The sequence below is a fragment of the Melanerpes formicivorus genome, unplaced genomic scaffold, assembly GCF_026170545.1.
Source record: "Melanerpes formicivorus ecotype bairdi unplaced genomic scaffold, bMelFor1.0.p_v2 SCAF_61, whole genome shotgun sequence".
NCBI lineage: Eukaryota > Metazoa > Chordata > Aves > Piciformes > Picidae > Melanerpes > Melanerpes formicivorus.
In genome coordinates, this window is record NW_027142413.1 from 1689548 (window position 1) to 1715121 (window position 25574).

A 25574-nucleotide genomic window follows, 5' to 3' on the forward strand; every position below is an offset into this window, starting at 1 on the left:
TCTTGCCAAATCATTACTCAAAGTCCTTATTTCTTTCTCACTAAATCTGAATGTGTTGTTCTTCCTTTAGACTTCATGAATAAGTGGGGGAAAAAACTCAGATCATTTAATTGAACAGGAGTACATAATTATTAATTGCACATGTACAGTTTAATGAAGAATAAACTAAACTTTTTTATTCCTTAAAAATTCAATAAGCAAAGTCAAAGACTCAGTTGAAGTCTTCTATGAATAAAATCCTGCACCAGAGTACAAGCTGAATACTCAGCCTAAATCCCAAACCACCAGTTTTAAGTTTGTGGTGGCAAGAAGTATAGGAAATACTACAGATGCAGTTCTCACTCTTCAGTCCAAAAGATGGCATAGCTCCGTTATGCTGAGGCATGCAAGTAAGATTTGTTTCCCTGTCGTGAAAGGCTATTGAGCCTCCATACAACATGGTCTACACACAGACATCTGTTTTTAAGACACAGGAAGAGAACAATGAAAAATGTTTATGAAACCATACATGCTTGCCAAGCAAGACTTCATACACATCTATGACCTTAATTTATAGCAGTAACAGAAACCATCCCACCGATGGGGACTGACTACACCCAGAACTTTGTAAAATGAGTTTTATAAAATCCTTTAGGAAATGGAAAACGAATCTATCTGAGCCTGACCACCCACTACAGCAACACAAGTTCAACAATGAAGAAAGTGAGCTCCAGTGAAGGTAGCAGAATGCAAAGCAACAGAAAAGGGGAAATACTCTTGTGCCGTTACCAGACCTCCAATTAACAGGTAGTCAAAGCTCTGGGTGAGCTCTTGTTATAAAACACTTTTCTGGAAAGCATTCTGCCTATGAATTATTATTTGTAATCTGCTTTCACCTCTACCTCGTTCCAAGATACTCTGTACTTGTTTACTCGCAAAAGCAGGAATAACTGTTGCTTTAGGAACTGGTTGTGCAGCGCTGGGAGATATACAGCAGCTTTTTGAGAACACAATTCTGTTGCTGGGATCAAAGAAGATAGCCTGCTAACGTTAATTCCCTCTGGCTGGTACTCCCATGTCCTGCTATCTTTTGAGGAGCTACCAACAACTACTACAATCGCACTGACATGTAATGCTATCTTCAGACGTCCCCTGTAAGATTACTTCTCATCCTTGCTTTTATGTTTGCAGCTCTTCTACCGTCCTTCCTCTCAGTCCATCAGTAACAGTAGCTTGGACCCTATCAAATCATGTACATTAAAACATGCCTTTTGCTGCTTATTTTATGTATATGCACACAGCATGGACCAACAGGCATGTTAATACTTAAATCTGGAAACAATTTCCCACTGAAAAGGAAGCATTCTGCCAGCTGCATCAGCTCCAGACAGTGAAGGTTAGCGCTGTTTTGTCCTGCAGACATTTCACACAGTTGCATATGAGAATCAAAATTGGTCTGCAGCAACAGTCCAAATGCCAAGGATAAGCATTGTTTCCTGTGAAAATTATTAAAGGAGGAATGGCAGAATACACAAAAAGAACTCAGTTTAACATGAATGTCCCCAGCCCTACCTCTGTGCTCCTTCAGCCAAGACTCAAACAGCATGGCTTTTCTCCATATTACGTTTCAGAATCAATATTTTTAATTAAATTTCACACAGATCAATTTATTTCCCAACTGCCCCTTCTTCCTCAAGCTCTATTCCCAAACACTTTAATTTCTCAACAATAATTTAATAGAAATGATAGCTATTAGGCATCTATGTTTTTTGGTTTAGAAGCAACATTCTAAGAAAATGTCTGTTAAGTGCTTAAAACAAATTACAACCACTCATGGAATTTCACAGAGCAATAGTTACTGTTTCTCCTTTTCACAGTTCAGAAAAAAAACACAACCAAAACAACAAATCCCCCCCCCCCCCCCAAAACCCCAAATAACAAAAAAAGAGCAGCACATGAATTTTATATGCAAAGAGCTTACTGTACAGCCCAGTAGTTTACAGAGCAGATTCATTCCATAACTTCTCCCTCTCTGTCATACTCTGCACTTTTCTGACTGGGGTCAGAGGGAAGGAAAAGTAGAGAAGAGAAAACATAGCATCCTACTAAACCCTTATGATGTTAAAACACACCCCAACCACCCCTCCTCCCTCAGCCCATTGTATCTCCATTGTACGTAGTTGTACCTAAATCCAGGATCCAGTATTTACAGCCACTCGGCTGCCCGTTGCCGCAGCAGGTAGGATTTACTGAGTGAAGCGATCCCAGAGTGTCAAGCTGTTTAATCCTGTTTGGCATGGTGAGGAGTCAGCTGTTATGATATCCACAGCTTACAAACAATCTACTTGCCCACACCTCAGGGATGTGCTAAAGCTTCTCCTGAAGACGATCACCCAGATAACACTACAAGCAATGCCATCAGATTGAGGAAGTCACTGTTATCTTAGTCTGGTTCAGCCCCCTGCTCTGCTGTCAGAGCAGCTCCTCTCTTCTAGGGATGCTCTCCTCTGACTCAGTGAGCACAGTTCCAGTCTTTAAATTCACATGTGGGAATAGCCAGATGCAGCAGATTACACTGTACCGTAACTTCCCTAATTGAGGCTCAAGAGGATCTTGAAAAGTACAGCAAACTAGCTCTTTTTTCTCTCAGCCTTCAGAGAAGATGCAGTCTAGTACCTCTACAACTCTTTATAGTAACTCAAACGAACAAACCCAATGTTTAACACTCTTTTTTTTCTTTGCAGTGCACAAATACTTTTCAATGCTTTAGAGTTAAAGCCATAAATACAAAAAAGGCAGACATTTTCTGGTTAGCTAAATCATGCAGCACTTGCCCTGGAACTAATATTTTCCTTGAAAAAATCTGTGCCAAACAACAGATTATGTCCTTACCTTTGCCTTGAGCCTTGCTTGTGAGAAATAACAAAATCTAAGCATTAGAAAATCTACACCTTTTGAGAAATTAATGTCTTGCCCTGGTTAAAACTGATTTTTGGATCTTTTAATCTCTAAAAGATACATTTATAGTTCACCAAGCTGTCCTCCTGATCAGTAAACTGGAACTGCATGTATTTTTTCAGTCTATGTGCTCATCACCTAGCATGCCACACAAGCATTTGCCCACAAATATACACTAAAGGTGGGGCTTTTTAAGATAAACATTTTACAAACCTAGAAAAGATTTTGGTTTCTGCTTCTGAAGACCTCACAATCTAATTTTAAGGGACATACTAAAATCTACATTCCCTATATAGATAAACAGTTATGAAGCCAAAGCAAGGATTACATTTCTGTAAAAAACAGAAATTAAATGCTTTCATCATATTGCAATCAAAAAAGAGACTGAACAAACTACTGTGAAATACACAAGCATGTAGTGGGGCAGAAGAAAACAAAGCAGAAAGGGGCTGCCAATGATAATGGCTCAAACAAATACTTGTAACACAAGGTTAAGTAGCAGTTTTATGTGGACCTGAGAGCATACAGGGTCTCAGAATCAAAGAAGATTCATCATTACAATTTAACACAAATTTAACACAAATTATCCTGTTTGCACCATTAAAGAGCTGTGCTCACCCTGAGACAAAAATGTAAAGCAGCAAAATTTTACAGGAAAACCACCCTAAATTCTGAATCAGTTTCGCCTTCATAGCCTCCTGCACTGCAACCATTAATTCTGACTCCTGAACATTTTTCTTCTGACCCAAGACGACTTTCAAACAACACTGCATTCCTAAGTTTAGGGGGGAGGGGAAAGGCAGCAGAAGAAAAAACCCTCTTTCTTCAGGGTAAGGGATCTTTAGAGTTTGCCACCTATGGTAAGACTTCCACTAAGGCTAGTTTATTCTTCATGAAATTGTAGAACATCTGAAAGTGATTCTAGCTTCCAGCTGAGTAACAGGAAAGTGCAATCAAAACCCAACCAAAAACCACACAAAAAACCACACACACCCCAAAACGAAAACAAACAAAAAAGGAAACAAAACCATCCCTTTCCTCTATTCCCCAGCAGTTCCCATGCACATCAAGCATACTACAAAGTATCCAGCCATTCTTTTTGTAGTTAACCTCCCACACCTTTATCCAGCATTTAGAAAAAGTTAGAGAAGTTATCAATACAGCTTTGAAATATTGATTTATATATGTAAGAAAGCTTCTGACTAAAACACAGCAAAATGTATACATGTGTTGGTTTTGGTTTTCTTTTTAACTGCATGACCTCATAACACCAGTAATATAAGCAGGAAGATATTTTCAACACACTAGGAATCACATCTTTTGCAATTTGCTATTGCAAAATGTTCTTCTGTTCATCTTCAAACACTATTATTTTTAGGCTTTGCTTTGGCCCTTTCTGCTCTCAGAAGACAAATCTGACATGGAAATCAAGGTAGGTGGAAGAGAATGTCCAAACAAACACCTACATAAAATGTATTTTATAGAATATACAGTTAAAAAAAAGGGAGCATGGACTTGCAGCTACTTTCAATGCATACAATTGTAAAAAGCAACTGCTCCACAGCAACACTGGAGTGGAGACAGGAGACTCCACATGAACATGTTGAAGAGAGACCGTGGGCTTCAGGTAAGAATTTGACTGAAAACCATCTCAATGCGTGTAGTGAGACAATAGCTACAACATTCTTATGGTCCAAGATAGAAACCTCAGATTCTTAACAACTTCTACCAAAGTACAAGCCATAGGGAGAATTCTACATGATAAATCCAACACTGCTTCATTTAACACGCAGGGGCAATTATCTAGTACCACTATCATGTAAAGATGTATCACAATCGCAGTTTCTGTGGGACAGTAACTTGCATCAAGACCAGCAATTTTAAGCCCAAACAAGTAGCCTATTAATACCTCCTACAGTTTACTCCAGTTTCTACCACAAAGCTCTCTTTGTCCTTTAGCTCCACCAGGTTTTTTGCACTCCGGAGCTTTATCCTATATTACCTCTCCCTGTCTGCTAGAGAACTCTTCCTGTAGCTTGTTGCATCAGCAATTTTTTGTAGGAACTCATCCCTGGCAATCTGCGTTCTGCGGGCAGCAATATGTCTATGTGGAAAACACCTTTAGGCAGACCCATGAGTGGGCACAGAGCACAATCTGCTTACAGAAGAAACTAGACAGCATGGCATGCTGCACAGCAGCATTGAGCTGTCCCCCTTATCGCACTGCCTAAATATTTGTAGACCTCATCTCAATAGGGCAACAAACTTTGATCACATTAACAAAGAGAAAAGCTCACATACTGACCCATGCCATTTGACAGCATTTAAAACAATAAATTAACAAAATGTATTTTTTTTCTTCCCCCACTACGTAAAGCACAAATGAGTTTCCTTGGCTATACATTTTATATTGTTTCATTAAAAAAAGTAGAGAATTACCAGCTTCACTTCTGAGAGTCAAGTACTGGTGAAAATCCCCTATCAATTTAAGGCGCTTTGCAGTTACGTAAACCTGTGACAAAGTGTCCAGCTGAAAAATTTGCCAATGGCTATTTACTCAAGGTTTCAAAATTCCAGGCAAAACAGCCCTTAAACTTTTAAGACAATTTTATAAGAAAGACAACCTCCCAGTGAGTAAATGAAGAAAACCCCCAGTCAGAAGAGCACAGTATATTCTCAGTGGATAGGTTGGTGCATACTTTATATGATATATGTAAATTAAGCATGACATGCTCCTATCTATCACTACAGTGAAGGCATGCTATTGACTTTCAGCATTTAATCTCGAGGCTCACTGATGGACCACGTCAGGATGCCAAAGCCCGTAAGATACTAATATGCTCACCCCAGCACAGAAGTAACAACTGACTGCCACTGACAGTCAATAAATTAGCTTGCTACAGCCTCAGCTTCCCACAGGTATCAGCCCCTGACAACCACCTTTTGCCATCCCATTAACTTCCCCTATGGAACTTCTACCTCATCTGAAGGCACCACAACTAGGTCCTACACACAGGAATGGAAACATTCATTTTTAAGGACAACTACAGTTAAACTGACTGCATTTCTCATGCTCCAAGACATTTGCATAGTAATAGAAATAACAACCTACATTAAAACAAGGATAAACAGCATTCCAACAAATCTTTTCAAGATCTCATTGCATTTTACACAATGGGGAAAACAAGCAGAACAAGAAAGGGAACTTAGTAAAATGCATAAATTTCAGTTTTAAACAACCATTTTGAGCTGGCTCAGAGCCTGAAAAAGAAATCAAAAGGCCTTTTTTTCCTTAATATCTACCTTCTGTGGAAAAAAAGGAAAGTTCCAAAGATGATATCCTTCAAAATTCAATGTTGTTCTCTAACAAAATTAAATGTCTTCCACAGAACCTCCCCTCTAATATTCCAGACATTCCTTTTCCAAAGGTAGTTTATATATTTTAAAATCAGTACTAGAAAATGATTTTTAAAATGATTTTCAAAATTGTTTTTCAATTTCAGAGTGCAGAAGTTAACAGGAGACTGAGTTCTTTGTTCAGTTCTGCCAGTATCTAAATGTCACAATTTCAAAATCATTTTTGAAGTAATCTATGACACAAAGGCTTTCATCATTTCGACTTGAGTCTTCCAATTTTGAGCCATGCTTCTGCACACGGAACAAGATTTTCCAAAATTATGCAGGACCAAAGACCACTCAGGCCTATGAGCTGCAGCCAGACATAAATCCATAACTATGAAAATATCAAAACTAAATTAAAGCTGCACAACCCAATAGAAATTTTATTTACAACATGCATTTTTCAATAAAATAAATTAATGAATAATTAAAATCAGACAGACCCCACATACAAATCCTACCTTTGGCAAGTTAGACACTCTCCCTCACACCTGAATACCCCTAATGAAACCAAGAACTTGTAAACCAGCAAAAATGCATCAATGAATAAAGCTGAGACTGAATCTTCAAAGGTGAGCTTCCCACACTACAATGAAAATCCTGAAAGGAGCTTAACTTTTGCCTTTTCTGCAGTGTACAATGTGTCCACAGTTTAACTGCTTGGAGCACAGCTGCAGCACTAGATTCTGGCTTCTTCAGCTCTACACACAAAGACTATCCTGTTCCCAGAAAATAGCTTCACTACTGCTCAGTCTCACAGATAACACTGCCAGCCTGCAAGGAGCGGAATCATTACAACAGTGGCTATTTGGACTTACATTCATCATGTTGTTTCCTGTTCTTTACTACCAGTGCTGCCAGCTGCCAAAGATACTTTAAACTGAATCAGTCAGAAATTGTAGTTTGCAATTAATTCTGTGAACATCCTTAACTTGTAATTTCCAAGAACTCCTTTCAGAATAAGGGATTAATAAAACAAACAAACAAACAAACAAACCAACCACCACCAACCCCTTCTATCAAAATACACTGGCTATCTAATTAGCTTGCAAACCTGGGAAAGTGTTTTCTGACTGAGGGTGAAGAAATATTTTCAGTGGACTGATCAGTAACCTTCTATGTCTTGGGTAAAGGACTTGTCAAGAGCAACTGATATCAAGAGATTGAAGTATCAGACTTTGAGTAAAAGTATTGGGAAATGAACCATTTATCCAAATATTCAGTTACCGCAGCCAGGATTTAAACAAGTCCTTCCTGTCTCCAGCTTTGCAGAACATGCCAGAGCTGTTGATCATGCCTGCATTAAGAAAGAACATGAAAAACCACATGACATTGTAAACTCTCTCTCATCTTAATCATTTGGCTATTGTTTTCTTGAGGTTTTTAATTCTGTTCTGTGCTGTACCAAAGGAATTGGAGCTTGTATACCACTCCTCAAACTGAAGAGGCCATTCAAAGAAATTATGAAATGTTCAGTGTCCCTGGTCTTCTGTTTATCTGGAAAAGCTTTGGGAGAATTCTGACTCCTCAACACAGACACCACTGCAGCATGCCAAATCAGCTTGAAGGATTCCAGACACTGTCAGCAAAACCACAACAAACCAGCTACAGATAATTCAAACAAAATCTTTTGGATGAGCGTAAGGAATGTTATTGCACATATATTCACCACTTAGCAAGGGATGAGAGGGGAGAAGAAATATGCCATGCATCATCTTTATGCTGGAGAAAACACGAAGTGTTCCAAGAGAGACATACTTGCTGCCCTAATGAGAGACTGAGAAACACTAATTTTAACAACAACTTTGTATTTTTTAACATTATTATCGAAGTTACCCTTCACCATGCTTATTTTTTTCCTTCCTTCATTTTAATTTTCTGATGTAGTCTTCTCAACCATATTTAAAACACCCTTTCTCTTCCCTTCCCACTCCAAAGAAATAAGGAATCAGCCTGTTGGTGTGAAAGAATAAATCTCGTCAAAACAAGATTTAATGTCACAAACTGGCTGTAACTGCACACACAAGAGCTGAAATTCTTTGTAACATAACTCTTAGCTAATCACCTTAACCGGAAACGCATACGGAGACGAAAGGGTAAGAATGTATTAATCAGAGTTGTTCACAATACTGACTTATGATCTTGACTTAAAGTCACTTAAAAGGAAAACAAGCAGTTCTAGTAACCCAACTAGGTTATTAAAAAGAAATGCTATTAAAATTGGACACATATTCCCTGTAAGAAACACTGATGCTGAAGATCCAGACATACGCATCTGGAGGAGCTGCTTCTGCAAGCTGTGCAGGCTACCTGCTGGCCGGTAACACTGCTCAAAACACTTTCTTACTCCTCCTCTGCTAGTTTCAAATTGTACAAATGAATTTTGGTTACCCACAAAGGGCTACATCAGAATCTTTCCTCAGTACTGCCACATAACAGACCAGGTTAAGTCCCACAGCACTACTAGGTATGACAGATAGAGCCAAATCATGACCCAGCAAATTTCTGGAAGCAGAAAAAGCACATGGGCACCAAAAGCCCCTGTTTGGATTTCAATCCTTTAACAAAACACTTACATACTTTCATATTTTTCATATTAAAAGATAATTCCACAAAATTCCTCTGCACAACTTACAAATTGTAAGATATGTGGCTAATGATTTGATGGTTTTCACCAATCAAGTTTTTCTGTTTAATAGTGTTTATACAGCATGTTTCAAACTAGTCAAGTAGTCCTCAGTCTTTTGCTTTTTTCAGGTGGTTGGTTGGCTGGCTTTTTTGAATTGGTTGGGTTTTGTTGCTGTTGTTGTCATGGTGGTGGTTTGTTTGATTGGTTGTTTTGCTATTGGGATTTTTTGGCTTTTTTTTTTTTTTTTTTACCAAACAAAAACCACCAAGAAAAACCACCCCCCCATCCCCAACAAAATCCCTTTTCAAGGAATATACTTTTTTGCCTAATGAACCTTTCTTTCTTTCTCAGTCTTTTTCAGGATCCTTTTTATCACTACAAGTTCCCTACATGAAACATTCCTAAGAATCCTCTCCTATTACTCAGAAGAGGAAGAGCAACCACTTGAACTTTTCTGTAGACAGCAAGAAATGACCATTAAGCTTTACTAAGTCTCTGGCAGGGTTCCCTAGCAAGTTTCCTTCCTTCAAGCAAAACTGCAGGTTCTTACAATGCAACTAGATTTCCCTATACTCTGTGTTTCAGGAATATCAAATCAATGATACCTTAAACCATATATTAAGAAACGAACATATGCCTAATAAGGCTATGGTCACATCCAGCACAGTGCAACAAGAATAACTTTTGCTTTCCATAAGCAGAACTACTTTTTAGAATTTCTTTCAATTTCTTACATGACATGCATGTATTCTGGGACGAAATCTTAAGCGTTTCTGATATCCACACAGGCAATAAGGGGAGTCCATGACTTCAGGAAGCATTCTAAACATAGTAAGGATACATTGGCATTTCTAACGTTCAGCATAACTCAAACTGAAAGGGGCCTTAAATATCCATAGAGTCCAACCTCCTGCTCAAAGGGATGGGCCAGTTATGACATCATGTCAGATTACTTGGGGTTTTGTCCAGTCTGCTCTTGAAAATCTGACATACTCCTAACTGCTTCTTGTAACAGGGGCTATTTTTGCTGCACTGGAAATGGTTAACATACAGTATGTTGGGCACAGCTGGGTTACAGCCACAGGGAAAATGACTACAGGATTCTGGTCCTCAAGGACATCTTGATAACAAGCTTATCTAAGATAGCCTTTACTGCTATGTCTTCATGTCACTTAAATAAATGTCTTCTATTGCTACAGGGGTTAACCATTATACACTCGTCCCAGCAAATAAAAGCATTATGAGTATCTTGCCTGGGATCACAAAATGTTTTGATGCTATTTACTTATCACAACAGCCTCTTTTACAGTTTGCTCTAAGAATTCTACCACTTATTTGCATAACTTCTATATTAGAGAATTTAAGTTCAATAGTTGCCCCAGATAGAGAAAATTGTCTTGTTATCTGTACAACTCAAAGGTAAGAGATAATATATGCATGTCCCAAACTGGAACTATACTCAGATCAGAATTGGGGGAAGTCAATGGCATGCTAAATCTTGCTGCTTCCATGACACAGGTAATGTGACTTAACGTGATGACATACTGAAAGGTGCACACGAACACTGGCTGCTCCTCAACAATCTTCTCTCCACCAGACACAAACACATAATTACTCCTTCCTAATACCAAGTTAGAGTTGGAAAACGGCGAGAAGCCCTTATGGAGACTCTCAATACTATACAGTGCTGTGCATAGGGCAAACGCATCAGGTGGTCTTCTGACAGCCACTCCAGCTGTAAAGAAATATGCCAGTAGCTCCTTGTTTTCTGTCATGGACAAGGAACTTGCCACACAACTATGGCAGATCCATGTCTCTAAGAGCACTCTCCTGTCCAAAGAGGTGTCTCTAGCCCCACTCTCTCTGACTCTCACAACCCTGTCAAGCTACTTACTCATCGAAACAGAAGAGAAATTCTTTGGGTTGCTCTCAGGTGATCTTTGGAGCACCAGCTCTGAAGATTTACTTAACCAAATAAAAATATGGGTAACAAAGTCAAGATGTAATTCTCAACAACAAAACAACTTTTTCTACAGTTTGTTGCACCTGAAGGGGGACAGTTAAGAAAAATAAACACCACTCCAGGATGTTTTATTCAGCTGCTAACACATGAACGAAATTTGCAGGATATGGTTTTAGTTTGTATTCTGTTCTGCCTCAATATCTTGGTTAGAAAAAGAAACTGCCGTCAGAAAAAGACTAATTGCAAGCAAAATAACAGCTCTCTTGGGAAATGTAAAGCCATTGGGATTGCTGGTTTATATCAACCTTCTACCTCCCAAAGATCAGCTGTGCAAATACATCTGTTCTGAAGCCAATACTTTTTACATACCTATATATTGTAGTTGGAAAGGAAATAGGAGAAATATATTTAGCAGCTGTCTGGGACCAATAGTGCATTCAAGACAGTATTAAACATTTCTTCTTTTTCTCAGCTGTAATACTCAAAAAGCTTCATAACTTGTGCACAAAACATCCAGAGACAAATTAACCACATATTTATGCCCACATATAGCATCAGCATTGGAAATACAGATACATCTGACAAATCATCCTGGGCTGGGTTCTGATAAAATAATAATGCAGGAATTAAAGATGTGTTCCTGCAGAAATCAATCCTATGATGTTTTAATGCACATATAAACTTGGTTTAGAGAAGTGTAGTATTTATTGAATACCTTTATCCAGTTTAGAACAGCACAATGTCAAGGAAGCAATTAATAGAGACTTTACTGTTTATTCAACTGAATTAGTATTTGGGTGTTAACCCTGACTATGTGATATAGTTTGACTCTAAAGCCCAATGCAGAGGTCATGACCTAACGGACCACAGTCAGTTGCTGACATTTTATTTAAGTTTACTGATGCTCAAACCACATCTTTAACTGTGAACTCAACTAAAACCTCGAGGTGGGAAAGTCAGGATAGAAAATTCTTGTTTTGCTTTATAATGCAGCTATCTTTTTTACCTGTGCTAAAGTTGAAAAACCACACACACAGGACCCCCCAGCTTACACTCAAACTACCTTTTGTCACTATTAGACTAGAGAAGATTTTTTGGCAAAATATTTGTGATTACATGGAAATTTATGATTAGGCTTTCAAAACATCTGGTAATTGTGACGCTAAACTGAGCTATTAAAATGCCTGCACTTTTGTTCAAGCTCAAATCTGCCTGATAAATAAGTTGAACTGACACTGCAGTACAGCTTTTACAATTTTTTGTTAATTTAGATGAGTGAAGTGTGAAATCCAACTGGTTGCTTAGTATTTTGAGGAGCTCACGGGAGACAAAACTATCAGCTGGTTATCTGGAGGAACAGCCTGTTATGTGGAAATTTTATGAGGAAGCAATTAATCAAGAAAAAAGATTTTTTAGATCAACATTTCATGTCTTACACAGCTACAATATATGCCTCGATATAACTTTCTGCTTGTGATCACATCTGGCTGCATGATCCCTTTCTCTTTGGTGCCCTGGGAACTACACTACCCATCTTGTACCACATGTCCCCAAGGCAATAAGGCAAAGCAAGTACCCAAATTACTCATTGTTAGGAGTTATGTTCCCTGCTGGCCTGGGCTATAACTCATTTCCTGCAGCTGCAAACTCTGTCAGAGAGTCTCATAAGCAGTGCTTTGGCTTTGAGCCACAGGTGGGGATCCTTTTTCCCTACACACAGCCCATGCTTTGCTTGTCTGCAATCTCAAAATCCTCCCCTTCAGCAGCCTCATTTTGCTTGTAAGCAAACAGTTGCTTCCCAAGTTATCCTTCTTTTCTTCCACTACAGAGAGCCCTTCCTCAGTTACTCAAACTGGATACCATTTTACTTGATCAAATTCCAATGATGATGCTATCCAGAGCTTTCTCTTCCTATGTAACAGTATTTGGACTCAACATCGAAACACATTTATTTTCTCAATAATAATGTTCAAAACTTTCAATCATATGTAAACTTTTAACCTTTATTCTCTTTCCCTTTTTCTTTCAATCTATATTATTCTGAATAGAAGATCTCCAGTTGTGCAAGAGCAAGCTTAATGTAACAAATTCAAGACTCTTTTACCCCATTCTGTGGCCTTAGCAATAAACTATCTCTCTTTTCTGGAGAAATACCTCTAATATCACCTGTGTAATTTTATATTTTGTCACTGAACAGAAGGTCCTCAGACCAATTCAAGAAGAGCTTGGATATCTGCAATACCTGTCCTACGTTACTCCTTCCCACGTTACAGGTGTAGAAAAGGGCTTACTTTACTGCTCTTTGAATCTGTCCTCCTGTGTCATGGAATGGATAAGCCATTCAAATCCTTCTTATTATGGCAGATTCTTGGAGGATATGTATTACAACAACCAAACCAAACCCAAATGAACCTGCTGAAATAACATTTTCTGTCTATGGCACCATTCAGGACAGTGTCATGAGAGTAAAATCAAAAAGTAAAATCAAAACACTGAATCAAAATTCAATATTGCAGTGGCAGATGGTATGTCACCATGTTACTAAGATGTAACTTGTCAGATCTGAACAAACATATACAAAATATCTGGGTTATAAGAATGTATGATATAATTAGACATTGTACTTCCAGGTAAACCAAGGATCTCAGTAACAAGTTTTGAAACAAAGGGATAGTAACAGGAATTGGAAGTTGGATGCAGTCCCAAGAATCTCCATAGCTTATAAAAAAAGACATGTAAATGTGTCATGGGCAAAGACTCGTTGCCTTTGTAACTCTCCAAACAACAGCACCTACAGGAAAGATATGATGGACCATTACGAATTCTTCAGATTTCAGATGTACTCATGAAGTTGGAAAAGACAAAGAACTTGTGAGTTAAACAAGCAAGATATGCAGAAACATGTTAAAAAAGATGCCATTTTTTCTGAGCTTTCAATTCCATTATACTAAATCCTGTCCCCTGTCCCTTACCCAAAGCTCTGTACTGTGTAACTGTCCTGTAAACAAAGGAAAGAGAGCTGCACTTATAAAATGGATGTACCACTGAATGAAAAAAAAAGCCCTTGTTAGAAAGGGGAGAAACGCCAAATAAAACAACAGGAACATTCTTTGTACCCACGCCCAATAACATGTGGGCAATCATTGTAAAAAAAATTGTTGCCTTATGTATTACTTGTGAAAAACATGTTCTTCCAAAGCTAGCACTTTAGCTTTTGTAGAGTGCACCAACTGTTATTCAACCTCTTTACTACTCACTTGTTTGTCTTTCACCCCTAGTCATAAAAGGGATTTAAACTACATGTCAAGTTGATTAAGTGACCCAAATAACTTACAGAATTAGATTAGCTATCTAGTAGAGTGAGCAAGAGGTCTGGACCCTGCAATCAACCCTCCCCCTAAATGACTATCCATCCAGTAAATGTCTTTTTCTCTGTGTAAAGCTTTCCCCAAACTGTTAACAAAATGTTTTTTATCTGCCTACTATAAAATTTTAGAGACTGAAGATACTGTAAATGCGTTTAATTCTTCCTCCCCCCTTGACAGTGATTAGATATTTAAAGTAAAACGCATTCTTAGAAGGCAGGAAACACCTACAACTGTAGGCAAGCGACGAGGACAATTTTTGTAGCTGTCTTCTAACATGAGAATAAAACACCATTATTTTTCATGGCTGACACATACATGGACAGATAATAACAATAACAACAACAATAATAACAATAAGAATAATAATAAACAACAACCAGGTTGGAAGAGACCTTCAAGATCATCGTGTCCAACCCATCAACCAATCCAACCCACCCAAACAACTAACCCATGGCACCAAGCACCCCATCAAGTCTCCTCCTGAACACCTCCAATGATCGTGACTCCACCACCTCCCTGGGCAGCCCATTCCAATGTGCAATCATTCTCTCTGTATAGAACTTCTTCCTAACATCCAACCTAAACCTCCCCTGGTGCAGCCTGAGACTGTGTCCTCTTACTCTGGTACTGGCTGCCTGGGAGAAGAGACCAACATCCGCCTGTCTACAACCTCCCTTCAGGTAATTGTAGAGAGCATTAAGGAATGACCAAGATCAGCTGCCAGAACTAGGTTTCACTGAACATACTCTGCTTTAAGAATCTTTCTTGTTAACCCAATTTGGATAATAATTTCAGATTATTTAAGGCATTAATAAGTATAACCCAACATTAATTTGAAGAGATTTGGTATTTTAAAACTTTGAAGCTCACCTCACCTCTGGTATGCCATGGCTTTTCAACTGATTTGGTAAAGGATATTTATAAACACCACTGAAAACATCAAAATTGCAAAGTACATAGAAACTGAATGAAGTGCAAGACTCTTCACTTCAACAAGCCATTTTATACAGGCTAAGCACTCAACATCCAAGCAGCCACCTCCACCTCTTCCAATGGTGATCACCTCCTGTCATAGTTTAATAAGCAGACAGATTTCTCTATTGCTCCAAAGGGGGCAAAAGAATACCACTCACACAAAGGACTGGATAGTACTGGAAAGTTTAAATGGAAAAGCTACTCACAAACCCACAATGCTACAGTCACATAGTGGTGAGCATAGCAAAACATGTAAAAGACACAAATATCTATAGTCTGGGCTTAACACAGAAGCTCATCAAGCCAAAGCTTCACACAAAACTACCTTTACATCAGGCAAACAAAACCCAGGCTTCCACGCCCCCTCCCTACCAAGCCCTCTCTACCCCCCCTTACCACTCCATTAGTGTCACAGCACGAAATTCAGCTTGGCACCTCCAGGCCCCAATTAAGCCACCCCAGCCTAATTCGCAGCATCGCCAAGGCTGACAACCCGGCCTCACTCCTCCACAGGAGATAAGAACCTGAACACCTTCCCGGGAGGAGAACGGAGAGGGAAAAGGAGAAGAAAACAACTTTGCAAACAGATTTATAGGGATGCAGGATTTATGGGAAGAAATACAAAGATTACACTTTCTGGGACACCTCCTGGACACTCTAGATCCTGGAGGTGCTGGCCTCAAACAGCCACACCTCCTTTGAAATGACACAAAATCTCTCTCAGTAGTTTGTGATGCCAGACATACACAAATTCCTAACCTATGTCTACTGCATGTGACCTAGCCCATGACTGTACAGAATTACTCAGACCTAAAAACTCCAGAGGGCAATATTCTAATTTGTCAAATCCTTACAAAACTCTTAAAGTTCTACTGAATTATGGTCAAAAAATAGAGGGAAAAAAAATGGGAGCAGGATGGGACATGACACTATTAAAAAGACTGAAAGTACAGAATCAAGCACTAGAAATCTAGAAAGTACAACATTTGAAAGTTGTCCAGCCAAGTACATGGACTGCTTTAAATAATGGAAGTCACTCACTTGTAATTTAAACAGGTTGTTGATTTTGTTTTGCATTTTAGGATTCTTACCTCAATCAATGACTGCAATGAACAATACTAAGAAGATCATCTAATTGTTTTCTCATTCTTCTGATTAGCATAGTCCCCAAAGCCCCGTTTACAGACAATTAATCTAATCCAGCACTTGCGAATGAGTAATTGCTTTGAGGAATTGTCTGAAGTAATTTTCACTATGAAGGAGGGGGAGAATAAAATCAAAGCAATCCACTAATTTTGCTTAATTTTATCATCCCTCTGTGAAATGAACACTATCAACCTCTTTCAAGCAAGAAAAAGTTGAGATCCAAGTCAAATGTATCCAGCAGTTTCGAGTATCCAGTTGAGAGTTGTTTGCCTTCTTTTTTCCACCTTCACAGATTACTAAACATTACATAATAGCTTGCATATTCAAGATGGTTCATACTGACTTCAGTCATAGTGACATGCAAAGGAAATCTAATAAATCAAACATCCAACTCCTAAAGCCTGACATCCAGTAATGCTGGAATAAACAATTAGCAGCTGCTTTTGTTCAGCTAGGGTTTAGATAGCATGCCATAACATCCCACAGGAAGTCTGTGGCAGAGGCACAGGGACAGAAGTTACTTCTGAGGCAGCATTCAACCCCTCAAATCGTGCTCATTCAAGGGATGGCCTTCTCCTTCAGTCTCCATGATGAATACAATTAATGCCTTTTATTTCAAAACAGCGTGCCAAACAAAAAGGAATCCAACTTCACAACACACTGCTACATTTCCCCCAAAACACTACAATACAAGAAATCAACACAGGCTATGTCCACTAGTTTGACTAACATACTCTCTCAAATACAAAATCGGCTCTGTTGCTTCCTCAAGAGTCTGCCAGGCTCAATATTCTTCATGTAACGTATTTTGTCCACTACAATCTGCCTCTCCTAATAAAATTGTCTGCATGCAAAAGTGCTCTCAGCTCCAAAGGAAACTAGATTTATCGATTGTCTGAGTGTTGTTAAAGAAAAGATTCCTGTTGACATTTCTATGATTTCCTCCCTTAGTCAAAGGAAGAAAAGTTTCAGTGATACCTAAACTACATTTTCCAATTTTATCATCAGAACAACTGTAATCCTCCTCTATCCAAACTGTGATGTGACACAAGAAGATGAAAAAGTATTTCAACTACACAGGTTAATCCTTCAGACTCCCCCTGCAAACCACACCGCATTCAGGAAGTTCTTGCTGTACATGCTCCTAATGTAGGAAACAAACTCTCCTCTCTTTCAGTGAAGGATATTTATACAGTGCATGAAAAAAGGAAATGGGGGGGGGGGGGGGGGGAGAAATTGTAATGTGATAGCTGACATGGACTGAATGATTGAAAAATTTGTGGTTAGATTTATGAAAAACTCTCCAAACCCCAGATTTTGTGTTTTGGAAATCAAGTTTTCCCTAGAACCAAATTTCTGCTAATTTTGTTACTCACAATAAACTTTCTGAAATCTATCTTTTCCCTCAACACATGATGAAATGCCACCTAATGAACTGGTCTTGGGGTGCTTTTCCCCCTTAATTTACTTTGCTTTCTGTTCATAGTCTACAAACTCAAGTAGTTTCAAATACAGCAAGCAAGCAGTTTCTCTGTTAACAAACTACTCTGTGAATCTGAGGAGTTTACAGAGTCAGGGAGTACAGCACACCAAAACCTTAAAAACATCCAAAAATTATCAGACTTTTCTTGCACCCTTCAGGGGCCTATTCTTCCACGCATCTGAAAAACAGAGTGTGATTTCAGAGCCACACTGGGTAAAAGGGATCAGTGTGCTACTGCTCCTCTGAAAATCATAGCTAAGTAAAATACAGAAGTCCAAAGAGCCAGGTCCTGTGCCAGGGCACTTGGAAGCACATATTTACCTTTTCCATCGCTGAGCCTGATGTCATGACTTCTTACTGCAGAGCTTCTCAGCAGCCATTCACAATGTATGCTGGTTATTTTCTCTCTCACACCCACCCCTCTTCCCCCCTCTTTCAGTACACAACAGAGACAGATTTTCCTATCATTGCAGGCTGATCTAGCATGATATAGAACTCTCTTCCCCAAGAGGTAATTTGCTTAAACCTCTTCCCTGTCTTCAGCCACATTTTCACTTAATACTGAAAATCGCCAACTGCTTATTTTGGAAAAGACAGCGCAACTGCACGCTGCCAAAATAGTTGTGCTCGGTTTAATTACAAACTAGAAATCACACCAACACTGAAGTTCCCATTTGCACAGCACTCCCATTACCCAAAACTTGTGCTGATGACTACCAGACCTCATTTCTGTCAGTTCTTACCTTTGTGGTTGAAAATCCCCTCCATCTCCATACTGCTGCGAGAGTGAGCAATGCAGAGGGATCCGCAGGGCACCAGGCCTTCTGCAGCTGGGGATCGATCCGTGGTTCGAACCAGACACCAGTCTGGCTTATCATGGGGCCTCTCCACGACCTCCACTGTCTGCCCACGGCGGATTGTCAGCTCATTACTGTTGCAGGCGGTAAAGTCGTGGATTACCACCGTCAGCTCACACCCACCAGACAACTGTGAAGGGGAAAAACAAGAAGAAGCCAGATGAATGCTCGTTATCAAGCCATCCGTCACAGACTGTTGCCTATTTAGGATTCCTGGCAAGATTTGTATTTTGGACAAGATGGCAAGCTTCTGGGACTTCCCACATCAAGAACAGATCATTTCAAAATCAGGCAGTTCTGGAGTTTTAGAATGGATTTCTAGCTCTGCTTGTCTCTGCCTATGTTCAAAGCACACTGCTTGTGACAGTGCTGGGCGGAGGATTTAAGCAGTTTTTCTTGCTAGGCTGCTCCTTATGCTGAAAGGTGAAGTAGAAATTGTTTCAGAATACATTTTATGGGCAGTAATTGGCAACAAAAAGCTAGATATTACTAAACACATTCACTCTTCACCTTTGTTATCTTGTGAATTCAAGACGAAGAGGGACCTTTTCTGAACAAGTCTTATTCCCACCCCACTCACAGTTTACATGAGCACATCACAAATCATCCAGCACACACCAGACACAATTATAAAAATCAGCATAAAGTTCTTCCCATAAGATTCCCAAATACTTAACTATTTGACAGAAAATTCCACGTGGGGCTTACAACTTTCACATTTTTGCCAATTCCCCAAATAAAAACACACAAACCTGAACTAAAAGTGTGCAAGCAGAGGTTTGTCCTCCCCCTTCTTCGAAGCACTTCATTACAATTATTTTGCCTAAGCTTAAGTTCCCTGTCTTTGATCGTTTCGGCTGCTTTGATGTGAAATGAAAATTATTATCAAAACTTCACTAAATTCCCAAGATTGCTCAGCACCAGAACACCAATTCAACATATGCAAATAGCCCAGGAATTCCCTCTCCTTCCGTATGGCAATGGCTTTCCAGAGTACTCCACCTTTCATGTATGAGTATTTCTGTAGCTCAGGCTGCTTCAGTGCAACATTTGTATCAGGCTGTGGGATCAAATGCACCCTCATCAAGTTTGCCGATTACACCAAGCTGTGTGGCGCAGTCAACATGTTGGAGAGAAAAGATGTCGTCCAGAGGGATCTTGACAGGCTTGGGAGGTGGGTCAATGCCAACCTCATGAAATTCAACAAAGCCAAGTGCAATGTTCTGCACCAGGATTGGGGCAATTCCAAGCACAAATACAGGCTATGTGGAAGACATCAGTTCTGAGAATGACTTTGGGGTACTGGTTGATGAGGCACTTGATATGAACCAGCAGTGCACACTTGCAGCCCAGTAAGCTAGCTGTATCCTGGGCTCCATCAAAGAAGTGTGGTCAGCAAATTGAGGGAGGCAATTTTCCCCCTCTACTCTGTTCTTGTGAGACCCCACCTGGAGAACCGTGTCCAGCTCCGGAGATCCCAACAAAAGAAGGATATGGAACTGTTAGAGTGGGTTGAGAGTATCATCACAGACATGATCTGAGAGCTGGAGCACCTCTCCTATGAAGAGTGCTGAGAAAGTTGGGTTTTGCAGGCTGGAGAAGAGAAGGATCTGGGAAGTCATAGCCCCCTTCCAGTATTTGAAGGGGCCTTACATGATAACTGTAGATGGGTTTTACAAAAGCCTCTATTGAGAAGACACAGGGTAATGGCTTCAAACTGTAAGAAACTGAATTTAGATTAGATATTAGAAGGAAATTCTTCCCCATAAAAGAGCTGAAGCACTGGAATGGGCTGCTCACAGAAACTGCAGAGGCTCCAATCCTGGAAGTGTTCAAACCAAGGCTGGGTAAGGTCTTGAATAACCTGGCCTAGTAAGAGGCATCCTTTCCCATGGCACGGGGGCTGGAAATAGGTGATTTTTAAGGTTAATTCCAACCCAAGCCATTCTATGATTCTATGAGCTCAGCTGGTATGCAACTTCTGTGAATTCAGTAATTTAGAATGAAGTCAGTAAATTCCTTCTGCTTAGTGAGGTAATCCTGCAATGCTCTGCACTGACAAAAGAGGACAAATACCCTGTGAAAGTTCCAACTACAGCAAATATAGAAGCATATGCTACCACAACACACTGCACAGTTCCTGCCATGTTATTTTTTACTATTATGCTTAGGCTCTTGCATGGTTACCAGATACTTACCATGAGCTTTAGGAAAAGGAGTTAAGAAACTGCACTGTTGCCTTTTTAGCTCTTGTTACAAGCCTGGAGCTGAGGCACCAGGTAGAAACTTCTCTAGGATAACACTATTTTTTACCAAGCAAGAATTTTAGTACAAATGACAAAAGCAGTAAAAACTTAGGGAGCTCAAAGGCTAATCCCAACCTTCTTTTCTTCAAGACTGCAATAAACAACAGGACATAACTTCTAGTAGATGACATTCAGCAACTCTGGAGCTTTACTAGGGTATCTGCCTGCCAATCTTGCCAACTACTCTTGCTTCTGTGGGCATACAAAAAAGACAAAGGCCAGGATGGGTAGAAAACTCTCATGCATCTACCATTCAAGGAAGATAAATCAGGCTGCATCCATTCAGATCCAGGCTAAAAGTTAATTACACGGATTGTACTGTATCTCTCCACACAGCCTCAACACCTGAATTACAGGGTGGTGCATCTTCAAAACATGCCACCTCCTCCCTCAGTAAAAAGTTTCCTGTTCCCTTACACTCTTTCTCCATACTGCATTATTTTTCAGTCCATGCATAACTATGCCAAAGGGGAAAAGGTAAAGAGCTTTCCCTTGTTTTCTGGTATTGATTTATGTTCCAGCCTTCTTCAGACAAATTCAGAAACAATTGAAACCATCTGTATGCCTGACGGGGACTAACAAAGCAAGACGTATGACTTCACAAGGTGTCCAGTGCAGACCAGATTTTTCTCAGAAGCAATCACGGCAAGCACCAAGACAGTAACAAGTTGACACTGTCCAGAAACTGCATCTAGCTTTTGTATTTTCTCCTAAATATCTATAGGAGCATAGCTTTGGTGCTCTGCTTGCCTTCCTGATTCTTTACCCACTACAAACAGAGATTAAAATATACTTTGTGACCAGTGCAATGACCATGCTTTGGCTTTAACATAGATGTTCTTTCTCCTTCCTCTGATTGAAAAACAAAACAAACAAAAAAAAGGGCAAGATCTTGCATTGAAATTCAATATGCAGTCACACTTCACTGTATAAGGAGATTCCTGCATGCAACTGTTAGTTTCACATCCTCAAATGTGCACAAAGGCTGTTAGACCCAACTCAGAATCATACAATTGTTTCAGTTGGAAAAGACCAACCATCAACATCATACCACCAGGACCATTACGCTGTGCCCTGAAGTGCCACATCTACAAATTTATTGAACATCTCTAAGGATGGTGACTTCACTACTTCCCTGGGCAGCTTATTCCAATACCTGAACAATATTTCAAGAAAAGAAATTTTTTCTAATATCCAATCTAAACCTCCCCTGGTGCAATTTGAGGTCACTTCCTCTTCCTGTGTCACTTGAACTAGGGAGAAGAGACCAACACCCAATCACTACAACTCTTTTTTTTAAGGTAGATGCAGAGAGCAGTAAGGTCTCCCCTCAGCCTCATCTTCTTCAGACTAAACAATCCTCAGCCACTCAAAACTTAGTGCAGGACTTCTCCACTGCTGCCTATCGATGTTCTCTACCCATCTCACATTTACATTGTTACAGAGTACTGACCATTTACCAGTTTCCCCCTTCTTTTAGATAACAACCCATCTCTTTGTTTCATTGTTGTGTTTTTTTTTCCATAACACACTTTCTGAAAGCAGTTTCATCTTTCTCACTGATTAAAGGCAGTTGGACAGCAAGGAGTGTCTGTGATTAAGCACACTGCTCAACAGCTGCTAGCTGGAGGGAAGAGCACAGCAGAACAGACTGACTTCCACTGAAAAGAATTACAAACCAGCTAACCCCAAATTTAGGCTGAACAAGGGCTTTATATACATTTTATCCATTCTTCTCAAGAAACCCTTTATCTAAACTGAATAAAATATGCATGATTAAAATAAATGAGGCTATGTCTGAAACATGGAAACTGGAAGGACAGAGACAAGATGAGAAACAAAAGCCAGACAGAAATAGAAGTGCAGATTAAAAAAGGTGCAAGGTTTAATTAAACAACTTATCATGGGACATAGTATTTTGCAGAATAGGTTCTCAGTGTAGGTTTGCTGAAGTCAGAGATACAGAATGGCAATGTTTGGAAAACACCTTTAAGATCAAGTCCAACCACTACCTAACTCTACCAGGGTGATTACTACACCATATCCTTGAGCACCATACCTAGACAGCTTTTAAATACATCCAGGGATGTCCATTCAACCACTTCCCTAGGCGACTTGTTCCTGCCATTGATAATCCTTTAGTGTAAAAGCTTTTCCTAATGTCTAACCTAAACCCCACCTGGTGTAACTTGATGCCATTTCCTGTTGTCCTATCAGTTGTGACTTCTGAGAAGAGACCAATACTCACATCTCTGAAACCTCCTTTCAGGGAGTTGTAGAGGGCAGTAAGGGCCCCCCTCAGCTTCCATTTCATCAGACTAAAGAGTTCATTTGCCAGAGTATGTGGGACGATGACCACTAGCAGTTTTGCCACATACAACAGCCTTTACATAAGGCCATATAACCTCTCACAACTGCAAATTAATTTACTGTACCATGATAATTTTTATTACAGAAAAGGGAAGGTAAGGGGATGAGCTAGTAAGATTTCTCACTTATTTCAAGCATGAAAATCTTGAATCCCCTTTTGAAATGGAAAAAAATGCACTGTGGAAGAAATGTGAGAGAGAAATTCTGCCTCAAAGACCTTTGACCAGGTAGGTGCCCAGACTTGGTTTCAGATTCTGAAAAGAGACATATACTCAGAGCCACATCTAGGGTTTTTTCCTAGCAGTTTTTCTACTGATGGGAATCTTTTCCACAGTCTTAGTTGGTAGAAGAACTAAATACTTGGTTTTCTCCTGCTGCTTTGGTACTTCTTCTGTTCTCCAAATTACAACAAAAACCTTAATGAAGCATGAGAATGGAATAAAACTGCACACAGACAGCAGTACAAAGTGCTACCAACTGGGCAAAATAGACAGTTTCTTAAAAATAAAATACTGCTCCACTGACCACCCACAGCAGCTAGCAAGATTCCTACTATATAGGACTCTCATCTCAGCTACCAAAATAGTAAGTTATACTATTGCATGTTTCTACCAGCTCACTTAATGCAAGCATGAAAAGACCTATCAGATTTTGATTGTTTCCTTCAGCCTCCCCCTTTCAGTTCCTATGCATTGGATTAAGTTCAAAAGTCAACATTTAAATTAGATAAAACTATGAGGTTAGGAACTGTTGAAAGGTGGAATGAATGGGCCAAGTGTCATCTCTTTTATTTGTTAGCCACAGAAAATGCTGGCTACACAGCTACAGAAGATGAATGGAAGGAACACTGTGAAAGGTGAAGGCTGCAACAAGAGCACTCATTCAGAAAACGGAGATGCTTTGATGGAGCTGAAATCTCCCTCAAAAAAATCTATTTCACTCTGGAGTTCATTAAACCTTCCAGTATTTCAAGATCAGTGAGTGCTAGGGATGTATATAGCACATCTTGCAAAATGAAGACATACTTCATGATATTTAAAACACACTGGAAAGGGATCCTAAGTTATCTACTCCAGTTCTTTTCCTCCAGAGCAAAAAATATATCTAAGTGAATAAAGATTAACATTTTTCCAAATTCTGTTCAAAGATCTCCAGTTATGGAGATTCCTCAGTTATGGAGACTCCTCAGTTATGGAGATTCCTCAGTTATGGAGACTCCTCAGCCTTCTCAATGACTCTGCTTTAGGGCTTCACGTTTTCATACCCATAAAAAAAATTATTATTACAATCTTTTATTAAAGATAAGTCCTTTGATGTCATCCCATCCACTGAAAACATGGGTGAAAGACTGTTCTCTCTGCATAATAGCTTCTGCATAGCTGAAGACCGAAGTTCTTGCTCCTGCCTTTTTTTCAGATTCATTAGCCCTAACTCTAACTTCCCTTTTAAATTATATTTGTTAGACATCTAATCAATCTTGGTTTTGTCTGCTTTCTTGTGGAACTATTCCAGTGGATCACTAATTTGCTAAAATTCTGTACTCAGAACTGGGTGTGTTACCTAACAGAAGCCTTACAAGCACCAAGTAAAGAATGAGGTCTGTGTTCTGCTGTAGCTCAGCATCCTACTTCCACAATTCAGTACAGGGCTGTCTCCCTCCTCCTCCACAGTTTTAACACACTGTTAAAATAAACAGCTTGTGAGCCTCTACAGCTTCCAGATGATAGTCTAAAAACTGTTCAATACTCTCACTATTTGTTAGCAGTTAATGCTTTCCATCTACTCACATTAGCCCAAAAGTTTTTGTATTAAATTCCATGGTGTTTTATCAATTAATTTCTTCCATTTGCAAGACAACTGTGATTTCTAATTCCACCTCCCAGTATAGTTTTCAGATGATGTAAAGCTGGAAAGAATGGCAGCTTTATAAACATATGGGCTATTGCATCATTCCAGTCATTACTGAAAAGCAACATGCAACAGTGAAGCCAACAATAAGAAGTTACAATTCTAGGCCCAAAAGCCAGGGTGGAGAACAAAAAAAAAGCTAATGGAGAAGTTATTCTCTCTTATTCTCTGTTAAAGCATTCCCAATCATGTTAGAAAACAGGATGCAAGAAAGGAAGCTCACATGGACAATA

General features: G+C 39.5%; 1 protein-coding gene across 2 annotated transcripts in view; it reads right to left on the bottom strand.

Annotated features, from left to right (window-relative positions):
- The window catches only part of TRIO (trio Rho guanine nucleotide exchange factor), a 258492-nt gene that overhangs the window by 48537 nt on the left and 184381 nt on the right, over window positions 1-25574 (bottom strand). For both annotated transcript variants that reach the window (XM_068161994.1, XM_068161996.1), the window contains exon 34: window positions 18644-18887. In XM_068161994.1, coding sequence (XP_068018095.1) covers window positions 18644-18887 — 244 coding nt within the window. The remainder of the gene's footprint in view (window positions 1-18643; window positions 18888-25574) is intronic.